At 36.7% G+C, this 14,089-nt stretch overlaps 2 protein-coding genes across 5 annotated transcripts in view; one reads left to right on the top strand and one right to left on the bottom strand.

The window, feature by feature from the left end:
* Window positions 1-14,089, top strand: part of WAPL (WAPL cohesin release factor) — a 68,599-nt gene that overhangs the window by 31,794 nt on the left and 22,716 nt on the right. For all 4 annotated transcript variants that reach the window (XM_084796797.1, XM_084796796.1, XM_084796795.1 and 1 more), the window contains exons 5-8: window positions 8,509-8,604; window positions 10,647-10,799; window positions 11,061-11,197; window positions 11,859-11,970. In XM_084796797.1, coding sequence (XP_084652923.1) covers window positions 8,509-8,604; window positions 10,647-10,799; window positions 11,061-11,197; window positions 11,859-11,970 — 498 coding nt within the window. The remainder of the gene's footprint in view (window positions 1-8,508; window positions 8,605-10,646; window positions 10,800-11,060; window positions 11,198-11,858; window positions 11,971-14,089) is intronic.
* On the bottom strand, window positions 3,684-8,497 carry LOC311605964 (large ribosomal subunit protein mL63-like). Its single transcript, XM_084796842.1, has 2 exons — window positions 7,444-8,497; window positions 3,684-5,611 (listed from the first exon to the last, which is right to left on the bottom strand). The coding sequence occupies exon 2, from the start codon at window positions 4,486-4,488 to the stop codon at window positions 4,177-4,179; it is 312 nt and encodes a 103-aa protein (XP_084652968.1). The 5' UTR covers window positions 4,489-5,611; window positions 7,444-8,497; the 3' UTR covers window positions 3,684-4,176.

Raw genomic sequence — 14,089 nt, 5'->3', positions numbered from 1 at the left:
AACTTGCGTTTGTTCAATGCTTCCTCTGATTCTATTTAGTTGCCATGTTTTTCGTAGGAACACTAGAGGAGATATTGTGTTCTCCTTTAGAGTGAATTATTAGACGTTAAAATATATATATACACACACACATTCTTTTCGTTGTTGTTTTATTGTTAAAGACTATGGACTTAGGGCCTTGCTCATGCTAGGTGATCCCTTTCTGCTTCTGATGTACATATCTCTGTCTCCCCTCCTCATGCTGTGTTTTTACATATAATTGCATACCTAGTTTATAGAACCTAAGTTCACACTGATACTTTCACTTCTGGTTCAACACCAGGTTCATTCTGCCCTTAATGGTTTTGCATTTTATTTCTCTTTGCCTACAGTGAGAAATCTGGTTGTCATTATCTTCAGTATATTTTTTTTTTAAAGATTTATTTTGTATACAGTGCTCTGCCTGCATTTATACCTGCAGGCCAGAAGAGGGCATCACATTACATTTTGATGGTTATGAGCCACCACTTGGTTGCTGGGAATTGAACTCAGGACCTCTGGAAGTCCTTAATCTCTGAGTTACCTCTCCAGCCCTGTCTTCAATATGTTTAATCATTTATTCAGTCCTAATAATTTTTGTCCATGGCTTCTTGATCATACAGGACATCTTTTCACTTTAATGATACAGTTTCCTTTTCTTTACCACCTCATATTAGAAGCATTAATATTCTTTAAAATGTTTTAAAAAATACTTATTTTATGTGTATTGGTGTCTTGCCTGGATGCATGTATGTACTCCCACTCATGCCTTGTTGCCCAAAGAGGAGAGGTGAGTTTGTCAGGTTCCCTGGAATTAGAGTTACAGATGGCTCTGAACCACCATGTGGTTGTCGGGAAGCAAACCTAGGCCATCTTCAAGTGCTTCCAACTGCTGACCCGTCTTCTCTAGCCTTGCGTTAACTTTATTAAACGTGTCATCCATACAGTTTCTACCTTACCAGGAATATAGGCAGGAGTTGTTTATATTAGGATTGAGGGCGGCCTAGGAGGTTACATGCTACAGAAAAACAAAAAGGGTAAAGAAAACTGATTTAAAACTTTTTTTGACATATTGGCTTTAAAAAGCCATTTGTGCCGGGCTGTGGTGCTGCATGCCTTTAATCCCAGGCAGAGGCAGGCAGATCTCTGTGATTTTGGGGCCAGCTTGGACAACAGATGGGTTCCAAGACAGGCAGGGGTACACAAAGAAACTCTGTGGGGCGTGGGGGAGAGCCGTTTGCTGGGCTTGAGAGTTGGCTCAGTGGTTAAGAGCGTTATTGTTCTTCCAGAGAACCAGGTTGGATTCCTTGCACCAATAGGTGAGGGATCTGACACTCTCTTCTGACTTCTGCAGGCTCCAGACATGCATGTGGTGCATGTACATTTATGGATACAAAATGGTCAATGAATACAAAAAGCAACTAGTTACTTGCTAGTCAGGAAAATAAAGGGGTTTTAAGAATTAGCCTTGAACATTACTGGATTTAAGTAACCTTGGTTAGGTTTTAGTAATTGATCATTTGGAAATTGTGGTGCTTTTGTTCATGAAATGTTAACCAGTTTCTGATTTCTGTCTACCATTTCCCTGCCTCCTTTATTTTCAGCTGTCATGCATGTGCTGATTTACAGAGATAATTTCTTACTCTTCCCACTTTACATTCAACTACTTAGCCCTGTCTGCTTCTAAGGCAATGTTTTTATTATCAGCAAAAATTACCTTCAGTGCTTTGAAGGCTACGTTTTTCTTGGAATGTTGGCCATCTTTGCTTTGCAGTTAAGATTGCTTCTGGATCTTTGCAGAAACTAATGTAAGATTAATTGTGGTTTTGATTCTCAAATATTTCTATCACTACATTTAAGTGTTTCTCTGTAGTTTAATACAAGGCCCATCTGGCCCTGTCTTTTGCCTGTTTATCTAAGGAACATTTTGGACTTAATTTTTTTTTTCTTTCCTTCTGTCATTCAGTATGACACTTGATAATAACCTTCTAGTCAATTGGATTAAAATTTATTTCTCATTATAAATAAAGAGTACATACTAATCATTTGTATTATAAAATTACAATTATATGAGCCTGCAATTTTAAAGTTGTATAGCTTTATATTTTATAAATTCTTTTTTGTTTTCTGAAATTATGTAGATTCTCTATTTAAAAGCAGAATCTTGTAACTGGAGAGACTTTAAAGGACAAGTACTCCTACAGCTCACCCAAGAACAAATGTTCCTCCACACAGCGCTTGTTTTAGCAGATAGCGTATTTTTTGTCTAATGTATTTACTGAGTGTTGCTTTTATCCTGTGTTTAAGGATTTACCTACCATTTTAGGATTCAGACATCTAGGTGGTGGTGTTTTCTAAAAACTATACATCTGAGATGTTAATGCATATGACGCCTGAATAAAAGACTGTAAGTGGTGTGATGAGGAGGAGGAGTGCTTGTGGAGTATAAAAGCTAAAACTCATGGCTGTCTGTTTACAGTTGGTAGATTGACAATCCAAGCAGTTTAATAAGCGTTGCCAAATGTGTTCTGGCTGCTCTTGGTATGGATGAAAGTCAGTTTGATTGGCTTTTCGTTCTTGGCTTTATTCAATGTTATTCTCTGTACTATCTGATCATGGATACCAGAGCAAAATTTTTAAAACGTCTTGAATATTTTTCCAAACTGGAATTTTAAATAGTTTTAGCGTTATATTTCTTTTATAGAAATAGTATTTGAATACCAAACTAGGCATTCCAAATTGTTGTTCTGTGTAAGTAGTGAGGTGAAAATACTGTGGAAAGTTAAAATGTTTTCTGTATAATCCCTCTTTTCATTAATGTCTTATTTAGATTACTACTGAAGTACTACTCTTAGTCTTCATTAGGTCAGGCACTCTTGTTTTTTGAAGTGTATATGAGTGCTTTGCCGCGTACACGTCAAGGCGTTTGTGCATGCCCGGTGTCCACAAAGGCAGAAGGGAGAGCTAGGTCCTCTAGAACTAGAATTACAAATGGCCGGAGTCTCCATGTAGGGGCTGGGAAAGGACGAGCAACCAGTACTTTAAAATTTACTATAATTTAGTCAGATCACATCCTGAATGTTATCCTCTCCCTTGTGTCTTCCCATTCCCACCCTCCCTGCGTCTTCTGCCCTATTACTCTTCCCCTAGACCTCTGACAGAAGGGAACCTTTTCTTGTGGAGGACCTGGGTTTGATTTTCAGTACCCACATAAAAAGCTCCCAGCCACCTGTAACTCCAGTTCAATGGCCGTCTTCTGACCTGTTGGGTAACAGGCGTGCCAGGTACTGGCTGTTGGTCCCTGTGATACGATGACTGTCATTCTGGAAATTTTTATCACTTTCTGATAACAGGCTTAGCTTGTACTATCTACTGAAGTCAAGTCCTGGGAAGTGGTGATGTCCCTTGGGACCAAGTTTTGTGTACTAGGTACACACGCCCTCATTAGTTTTTGGCCCCTTTAACAGAGATAGGGACCATGCATGTATACAGTTATATATATATATATATATATATATATATATATATATATATATATATATATATTACACACTCATGTAGATTCAAACACATACATGTCTTGAGTTTGTTCAGATATCTTCAGTATCAACCAATCTCCAATTTCTCATGCCTTTTCTTTTTTTCTTTTTTCTTTTCTTTCTTTCTTTTTCTTTTTTTTTTTTTTTTTTTTTTTTTGGTATGGTGGCATGTGCCTTTAATACCAGCACTTGTGAGGCAAAAAAATTTAAATAAAACCACATTTTACAGAAAGTCAGGGAGCCTTAAGTCCTGTACTTGGAGACATGCAGGGTTGAGGCAAGTTAGAGGCCAGGAAAACAAAAACTTGACAATAGATCGACAATTATGTAGCAAGGTTAGAGCCCCAAATTCTTTCTTTTGGCTTCCTGGGGCTGGGTCTTACTATGTACACCAGCAAAAATTTGTCTGCCTCCACCTCTCGAGGGCTGAGATTACAGGCGTGAGTCAAATGCCTAGGTAGAGTCCCAAATATTCCTTATGAAACAACTATTAATCACATCTGATTTAATAAGATACTGGTAGAAGGGGTCACATTGTTAGATACATTTTTTTCAGCTCCAAGACCAAGTAAGGCCAGCACAGTCTGTATCTATAAACTTGTAGAGTGAGCGGTCCGGGTTAAGACCATTTCTTCGTGATATTGAGATGGTCTAGCTGGTCTGCAACGTATCTGTGCTTGGGGAACTTGGAAGTGGCCTCCGCCTTGATGGCCTCAAAAGCCATCCTGCGGCGTGGCCGAACTCCTGCTCCGTTGTCATGTAAGGAGGGCATGCTCAGCCAGTACTGGTTCTCCGCCTCCACCTCCAGGCAGCGGAGGAGCATGTTCTGCTTCGCTTGGAAAGACATGGGGTCCGCGGCTGACGGTGCTTCCCTCCGGATCCACTGCCTGCCTGGAATGCGGCCTCGGATGAGGGCAGCGGTGAGGATCATGGTGCGGCCTCAAGAGTCCGGCATACACCGGCCGACCTAGCGGCCCACTCTCCGGGGATGTCTCATGCCTTTTTTTGACATTGAGTATTAGCATCTCACTTACTCAAACCTGTGATGTTTCTTTAAAAGTATCTGCTTATTTCACTGCAGTAAAGCAGTGATCATAGTATTTGGCTTTATACCTTTAATCTTAATGCTGATAGAATTGTACTGCTGTGCTCATGAAATCTTTGTAGATAAAACTGGGGGAAGTATAGCCAGCTTATTGTTTTTGTCTTTACTATAGTCTTATTTAAAACTCATGAATTTGGTCTTGTTTAAAAAAAAATCATGGTGTAAAAATGGTGGGACTCCCCAAACCCCTAACACACACTTTGAGAAGCCAACTCAATGGAAAGTAGCAAAATGCTCTTACTCTTTGCTTTTCAGGAAGGAACTCTTCTTTAAAAATAGTATAAATGTAGCTCAGTGAAACAGTCTGCTAAATCACACTCTTGACGTTGTCCTCACGAAAAACAACACTTTAAAAAAATGTTTTCATTGAAACTACACTCATGTATAAATTGCCCTCATAGGTTGGTCATTGGCTTAGTTTTTCTTTAACTGTAGTAAATTAATGCTTGTAAAATTGTTATGTGTCACATGCTTCCTGGAGAAGTAAATAAGAACAAACATAAGATGTTGTAAGAAAGCTCTTTTGAACATGCCTACCTGCCTACCTGGTCCCAAGTTTGTAGGATGTTAGCATATTAATAAGAGCTCTCCACCACTTCCATTTTCCATAATTATTCTTCTTTTTAGATTGAAGAGCAAATAGAAGGCATAATTTATCTAACAGAGTAAAGTTAAGAAATCTGATTAATGTGCTATGTATCTGCTTTTAAAACAAAACAAAACAAAAAAGCCCAAAACTTTGGTGGGTACAGCATGAATGACCTACTTAAGTCTTAGCCAGCTCTTGTTTCTCTCTTCCTCTTTCTCTGTCTGTTTCTGTCTGTTTCTCTCTCATGCCCTTCTTCTCCCCCCATGCTCATATAATAAACTCCATATTTTAAAAAAAAAAGACTTAGCCAGATTTCTACATGGTATTCATAACTTTTATTTTTCATGAAAATTTGATACTCTTTTTAAACCCATTTTCTCTGTGTAGCCTTGGCTGTCCTGGACTTACTCTGTCTGGCCTCAAACAGATCTGCCTGCCTCTGCCCTGAGTGCTGGATTAAAGGTGTGTGCCACCACTACCACCACCACAAACAGGCTATTTTTATTTTAATGAAAGTGCTGGACTCATACAGTGTGGCCCAGCATTAAATAGCTAGTAGTAATATTTAGTAATTAAAATCATTATTAGTGTTTTGCTTGCTCTTACAATATTTTATTTAAAAACTTGTATTTCCCTATTATTGTGTTCTGTGGGAAATTAGCCTTTTCATAACCGAAAGATTATTACCTAGAGCCAGTGCATTCTTAAAAGAAATCGAACAGGGGATGGGGGCACTGGAGATATGGCTTAGTAGTTAAGAGCACTGACTGGTCTTCAGAGTACCTAGGTTCAATCCCAAGCACCTACATGGCAGCTCACAACTGTCGGTAACTCACACATGTGGTAGACGGAGCTTTTAGTAGGCAAAACATCAGTACTCATTAAAATTAAAAAAAAAAAAAAAAGTAGAATGTACTTTCAAACACTTTTATCTGTCTCTGACTTTATTACAATGCTGGGAGTGGAATCAGGGGCCTTGTATATGCTATTCAGGTGCACTTCTAACCCAGGATACAGATTTATACCAAAAGTATGTAATCATAGCCTGGGCTCTGAGTGGACTTGAGGTACTAGAGGTTGCTCAAATCAAGGATTTAATAACTTATAGGCACATAACTTGTATAGTGTTTGTCTAAGATGAACATGAATAGAGAGCTAGTTTTTAGAATTTATGTAAAATTTACTGTGTGCACATGTGACCCAGAAAACCTGGTCAAGTGATTGTATGAGTTCATAAATTATTTAGATATAAGAATGAATCATTACTTAATGCAAAACTAGTTTATAAAAGTAATAGAAACAGGAATATTTGGCTATTCTTTTTTTAAAAAATATTTTATTTAATTTTAATTTATGTCCGTTGTTGTGGGGGTGTCAGATGTTGGAGTTACAGACAGTTGTGAGCTGCCATGTGGATGCTGGGAATTGAACCCAGGTCCTTTGGAAGAGCAGGCAGTGCGCTTAACCACTGAGCCATCTCTCCAGCCCATATTTGGCTATTCTTGAAGTACAGTTTTGTATAATACTCTTATTTTTTGTATAGTACTAAAAATAGGAAGAATGCAGTCATAAACGGAATCACTAGTCAGATCAGAGATTTGAAGTTTACAACGATAAATTTAGTATTGTGTTTTCTTTGAAGGATAAAATGGTATTTTGTATCTTGTCATTCTTTGTTGCCTTTTGAAAATCAGGTTTTTTTTTTTCTTTTTTAATGTTTCATTTATTTTATACAAATATAGTTCTGTGCATTTGAATTTACAGGTTTCAGTATTCTGGTTCTGAACTTCAGGATGTTAAAACAAAACAGACTTTTCTCATTAATTTTGAAGCATAATAGTCTGTATTAATTCAGGATAGTTTATATTTTTGTGAACAATATGGAAATTACAAATGTTAGTACACTGACATTTAGATTATTGTGTTGTGAGATAGTACACATCCACTTTTATAAAATATGAACAATTTTCAATGTTATGGTATATATTGGATACAGTGGTTTCACTTAATGAATATGGAACTTCTTTCTGCTTGTCATAAACTGCCTGATCCGTATTGTTAGAAAATTATGAAAAGGTCGATGTAGTAGTACATGCCTGTGATCCCAGCACTTGGGAGGCAGAGGCAGGCAAATCTCTGTGAGTTTGAGGCTAGTCTGCTCTGCAAAGCAAGTCTAGGACAGTGAAAGCTACACAGAGAAACCCTGTCTTGAAAAACAAACAAACAAACATAAATACATAAAGAAGAAATTATGAAGCAAGAATGACTAGTATGAGGAATAAAGTTTTGCTAATGAACATGTTGAATCAAATATATTAAAATGCTAGGCTTCTTTTATTTTATTTTATTTTATTTTTTTTTGTTTTCTATTCAGAGTTTATCTGTAACCCCGGCTTTCTGGAACTTGCTTAGTAGACCAGGCTGGCCTTGAACTCAAAGATATTCACCCACCTGTCTCCTGAGTGCTGGGCTTAAAGGTGTTCTCCCCCCCCCTCCCCCCACCCAGCATATACTATTGAAATATTGAAAATATTTACTTTAAAAAATACTCATTTACTCATCTTTTGTTTGTGTGAATATGTGTGTGAGAGTGTAGGTTACATACATACCAAAATGCATTAGTTGGAGGTCAGGGCACAATTTTTAGGAGTTTGTTCTTGTCTTCCAAATTGTTGAAGCAAGATCTTTTTTGTTCCTGCTACTGCTGTGCCACATACTGTAGGCTCACAGGTCCCCAAGTTTCTGGGCAGTTTTTCTGTCTCATTGTAGAAGTGCTAGGACTGCAGGTGCATGCTTGCCACATGCAGCATTTCCAGAGACTTAGGTTCAGGCTAGCACTGCTAGACATGTATTTCGTGGGAAGTAGATTTGCATTAAGTAAAGACTCATTGTTATATCGAAGTAATTTATGAACTCACAATAACTGTATTAGGTTTTCTGGGTAACATGTTTACAGAATAGATGCAACATAAACTAGCTCTCTGTTTTTATATTCTTCTTAGACAACCAGTATATAATCTGTGTGTATTTGGTAGCAATTTCAAGTGCTTTGTTGTGGTTGATTGGTTCCACAGAAGAGCAGTTGGCAATTCTGTGCTAAATACCAAAGTGATTATGTCTGACATAGGCATGGTAATAACATCTTTTTTGGTCTAAGATGTATGTTTATGCATTTCAGTTATTTTGTATAAATGAGACCTTTTTGTAAGGGATACAAAGTGAGATGGAAGCAGTTGATCTTTTTCTTGTTTCACTAGTCACCCACAAAAGCTGTGTATAATGCCAGGCATTGGAACCATCCAGACTCAGAAGAACTGCCTGGACCACCAGGAGTAAAACCTCAGAACGTCACAGTAAGTAAAGTTTTATTTTTCTCACTTAAGTTATAAGCTAATCTAGATAGTTAGTATAAGTTTTGTTCTTACCATGTTATAATTGGAAACTTTAAAAAATAAAACTTTGTAGGAGTTGAAGGCCAAACTGGGTTTCATACCAACGACACTATTTCAGAAACAAAACAACAAACAAAACAAAACAGAGCTTTAAATCATGACTCAAATTTCATAGAATGTGTAGTATTTAGGGTTTAATAAAAAGTACTTCTTATATGAAGTGTTAGCATTTACTCTTTGTGTGTGGTAGTGTTTGTGTATTATGCACCCAGTAGAGGACAACTTTTAACTGTAATTTCTTCCATCATGGATTCTCGGAATCAATCTCAGGTTGTCAGGCTTGCATGGCAAGCACCCTTTCCTGCTAAGCAATCTCACTTGCACTCTGCCTAAATTTCTCAGAAAAGGTCTCATTAAATTTGGTGAGTTTAGCTTGAATAATGAACTCCAAGGATCCACCAGTCTTTACCCTAAACTGCTGTAGTGCTGATTTTGTTATTTTTGTTTTGCTGCTGTGGTCTGTCCCCCCACCCACTTACTTTTTAAAGTGTAGATACAGAGGATCTAAACTTAGATCCTCATGTTTGCAGGGAAAGCACTTTACCAACTGAGCATTCTCCCTAGTCTAGTGATCCTAAGAACTTAAAATAATAAAGCTAGGCATGATGGCTCATACCTGTAACCCCAGTACTTAAAAGACTAAGGAGAATCACCCCAGTTCACTGCCAGTGAGGGATGCATAGCAAGACCCAGTCTCTTGCTCCCAATGCTATACTGTAGACTACATTCTACAACATGATTTTATGTGTAACAGTGTTTGCCTGAATATTTATCTTTGTATATCTTAAGGTGGCTTTCATTCCTTAATTTGCTTTGGATAGAGCTGAAGTTACATTTCATTAATACATTCTAAAACAAAACTTCTGTCACATATTCTTGCTAGGTATTCTACCCATAATCCAGATAATCAGGAAGCTCAGATCTCAAATTGAAGGCCTATATGCTACATAGTGAGGACCCCCACCCCACCCCTTAAAATATGTACTTTCTGAAGAAGGATTTGTAGTATTATACAATAAAACTCTTAGCTTAATAGTGAGGCCTTGGCCATCTGGGTCTACCAAAGGAATGAGTTCTTGGAACATTAATAAAAATTTGAGGATTGAGGGGGATGTGTGTGTGCTTCTAGAGAGTAAAACCAGGGTGTCTTATATAGGCAATGCTCATCCTCAGTTCCAAGAGTAGAACTCTTCCTAAACACAGTATAGTGTCTTGTCTTGTCTTGTCTTGTCTTGTCTTGTCTTGTCTGTCTGTCTGTCTGTCTGTCTGTCTGTCTGTCTGTCTGTCTCTCTCTCTCTCTCTCTCTCTCTCTCATTCTTTTTTTGTTTTTTTGAGACAAGGCTTCTCTGTGTAGCCTTGGCTGTCCTGGACTTGCTTTGTAGATCAGGCTGGCGTCGAAATAACAGTGATCCACCTGCCTCTGCCTCCCGAGTGCAGGCGTTAAAGGTGTGCGCCACCATGCCTCACTGTGTTTTTTCTTAAATTGATTATGATTATATATACTAATAATTATTTGTGATGCTGAAACATGCTTTGTTCTTTTCACAACTTAGTATTTTTTTCTATATTGCTTTAGTTACTTACGCTTTTATGGTTCCTTTGCTGTAGTTTTTCTGAAGCCCTGTCTAACTGCTATCAATGCTACTTATGCATGCAGCTGTGTTTGTTTATTCTGTTAACAGTCCTGAAAGCAAAGAAATGATATGAAATGAGAAGTTTAAAAAAGCTAGAAGTATTTCTCAAGTGGTTCTTTTGTGTGTAAAACATTTAAGTCTTAGTAGTGCATGGAATTAAATTATCTCTTAGGATCTTTCAGCAGCCTCCCTCTTCCTTTTTAAAATATTTTTCATTTACTTTTTAAAAACTAAATCTATCACATAGACGAGATGTTACCTTTTAAAATATATTGCTTAGAACAACTAATTTAATACCTTTATTAATAGGTGAGGCTGTCTTCAAAGGAACCAAATCAAAAAGATGATGGAGTTTTTAAGGCTCCTGCACCACCACTCAAAGTGATAAAAACTGTGACAATACCTACTCAGCCCTACCAAGATATAGTTACTGCACTGAAATGCAGAAAAGAAGACAAAGAAGTAAGCGGCCATATACAGTTTTACTGCACGTGGATAGATTTCTATGTGTAACATTTAGCCTTTTGCTTTAAACAAGTATCACTGCGTTGATAGCCACAGTTTTGAACCACAGACGTACCTTGTCCTACCAGTACTAGTGATTAAAAACATTTTCGTTGTCATCTAATGAATATATAGGCTTTTTATTAAGTACTGTGAGCCTGTAGATTTAAGTATGCTAGTTCACAGTTATAAAAAAGGTGGGATTATTTCTCTTGGCAGTTATATACTGTTGTTCAGCACGTGAAGCACTTCAATGATGTGGTGGAATTTGGTGAAAATCAAGAGTTCACTGATGACATTGAATACTTGTTAAGTGGCTTAAAGAGTACTCAGCCTCTAAACACACGTTGCCTTAGGTAAGATCTTAAGTTTACATTTTATAAATGTTGTACATGCTATGTCATTAAATTTTTTCAAATAGATGGGTTTACATTTGTTAATAAAGCCAGCCGTTTAAAAATTTTTGTTGGTGATAGTCAGTGACATGTTAAAAAGTTCCTTTTTTCGTATCATACAGGCTTCAGTTTCCAAATACTAAAAGAATAAATAGTATATTAAGGAATCTGAGTTGAGCTTTTGTTTTTAGTCTCAGAATTTCATACACTAAGTGATAGAATGATTTGAGCAGTGACGTTGGTCATCCTTTATATATGGTAGTAGATTGAATACCTTGACTTGGTTATATTATCTATAGTTAGTTGGAATATATCCAATCAAATACAACTACTTCTAACTTTTATATATAATACCATTATAAAAGATAAGTAGAATTTTATGGTTTTAGTGGTAGTGGTGCTTTGAGGAATAACTACAGACATCATGCTATTCTTTTTTGTAAATATAGTGTGCGCACTATAAGCCTTGGTACATGTTTTAAATTTTTGGTTTGCCCATGTTTTTTGTATTTTGTGTTGGTAATACTTTTATTTCCTTCTCAATTGCATGTTTGGAATTATGCACACTACAGCTAATGCCCTAGCAATTTTTAGCAGCCCTAACATATGTGTTTCTTTCTAGTGTTATCAGCTTGGCCACTAAATGTGCCATGCCCAGTTTTCGAATGCACCTGAGAGCACATGGAATGGTTGCAATGGTCTTTAAAACCTTGGATGATTCCCAGCACCATCAGGTAGTTTTAAATTTCTGAGGTTGAGAGGTATTATTGAAAAGTTATAGTGTTTGACTGTATCAGAAAATAACCTTCATTAAATAGTCATATAAATGAATTAAAGGCTGAGTTTATGTGCCTGATAAGAGATAATAGCCATATATTTTTGCTTTATAAATAGCCTTTCCTTAAGATTTTTTAAAGAGAGGTTTGTTTATATTATTAAAATAATATTGTCAGTTAACATACTATCCTGGATATTTTATACTATGAAAATTATTTCCTCTGTTCAGAAGAATCTTTTAATATTGTTTGATATTAATGTCAGAAAATCATTTTAAAATATAACCATGATTTTAACATATTAGGTTCATTGTTTGATCTGGAAGATAACTAAATTGTGAAAAGGAATAAATAATAAAGGTTACTTAACCAAAGTTAACACTAGTGTCATTACCAAAACTAACAGTGATATATTGAGGTGGCCTTGTATTAAAGGAAATTACTTTCTAAACTCAAATTGAGTGGTACAGAATTAATCTAATAGCAATTCTTCTAAAACTAAAAGTAGTGAAAATAAAGTGAGTGAGCATTCCAAGTTGTATTAGACACAGAATAATGAGGACAGAAAGACAAGAAATACAGAGTTTGCTTCATTGACCAGTTAGGCATAGACTTAACACTTATGTTTTCTTAGTGAATCCCTCATATCTTTACTGTGGGATCCTAATTTAAAAAAAAAAAGCTTTATAAACAATTAAGGAGACTGAAGAGATGATTCAGCAGTAAAGGACTTGAGTTTAGTTTTCACCCATGTAACTAGCTCCAGGCTTCTGGCCTTTTTGAGCAGCTACACTCATGTGCATAGGCATTTGAGTGTGTATGTGTATACACACACACACACATACTGGCATGCACAGACACATAGTTGATCTGTTGCCTGTTTAAATATTAAGTGTCTGTACTTGGGACAGTTATAATCTTTTAAGTAGTAAATTATATACATTGTATTGCTGAACATAAAAATAAATACAGACTTACCTCAAGTGTTGACATATCCCAGGTGCACAGTATTATACAGCCATCCCTTGTCTGTGGGAGACTAGTTCTAAGACAGTAAGGCTGAATAGTTACATAGTCTTACATACTTTCTCCCTTACACTGTCACTTCTAGACTACCTGAGTAGCTAATAAAATTAAAATGTTATTTAGTAGTTCTTATATTTATTATTTAGGAAATACTGTCAAGGAAATTTTTATACATATTAAATAAGGTATAGTTCTTATATTTTTGATCTGTGCATGGTTGGTTGTATTTTTGGATATAGAATACATTCGTAGGGCATTTGTCTACCAAAAGGCTGTGTTAACATTACTTTACAGCCACCGTATCTTAAGCACATTTGATAATATTTTATTAAAAAACAGTAGGGGCTAGAAATATAGCTCAGTTGATAGGACGCTTACTTTTTTATTTATTTTTTTAAAAGATTTATTTATTTATTATGTATACAGTATTCTGACTGCAGGTCAGCAGAGGACACCAGATCTCATTATAGATGATTATGAGTCACCAAGTGGTTGCTGGGAATTGAACTCAGGACCTTTGGAAGAGCAGGGAGTGCTCTTAACCTCTGAGCCATCTCTCCAGCCCAGGGTGTTTACTTATAAGCATGAAGCCCTGTGTCTGGCTCCTAGTTTGGCATAAACCAGATAGTATGTAGGCCTGTAATTTTTGCATTCAAGGAAGGAGAGACAGGAGTATCAAAAGCTCAAGCTTATCCTTAACTACATGAGTTCAAGGCCAGCCTGGGTTATATGATATCCTGTCAAAAAATAAAACAAGCCCGGTGCACGCCTTTAATTCCAGTACTTGGGAGGCAGAAGCAGGCTTAACTCTACATGTTCAAGGCTGCGCTGATCTTAAACTGTGTACATAGTAAGTGACAGTGCTACATAGTGAGACTGCAAAAACCCACAAAGAAATGTCAGGCCTACTGGCTTTTGCCTTTGGCCCCAGCACTTAGGAGGCAAAAGCAAGTGGGTTAACCAAAGGTTAATTTGGTCTCCATAGTGAGTTCCAGACCAACTAGGACTTTAGACCCTATCTTTAAAAAAAAAAAAAAAAAGTTGCTGGATT

The sequence above is a fragment of the Acomys minous genome, assembly GCF_964271855.1.
Source record: "Acomys minous genome assembly, chromosome: 9".
Lineage (NCBI taxonomy): Eukaryota > Metazoa > Chordata > Mammalia > Rodentia > Muridae > Acomys > Acomys minous.
This window is presented reverse-complemented; position numbering and strand designations above follow the sequence as displayed.

Coding starts and splice junctions, on each gene's coding strand:
- LOC311605964 (XM_084796842.1), bottom strand. CDS start 4,488: ATGATCCTCACCGCTGCCCTCATCCGAGGCCGCATTCCAGGCAGGCAG.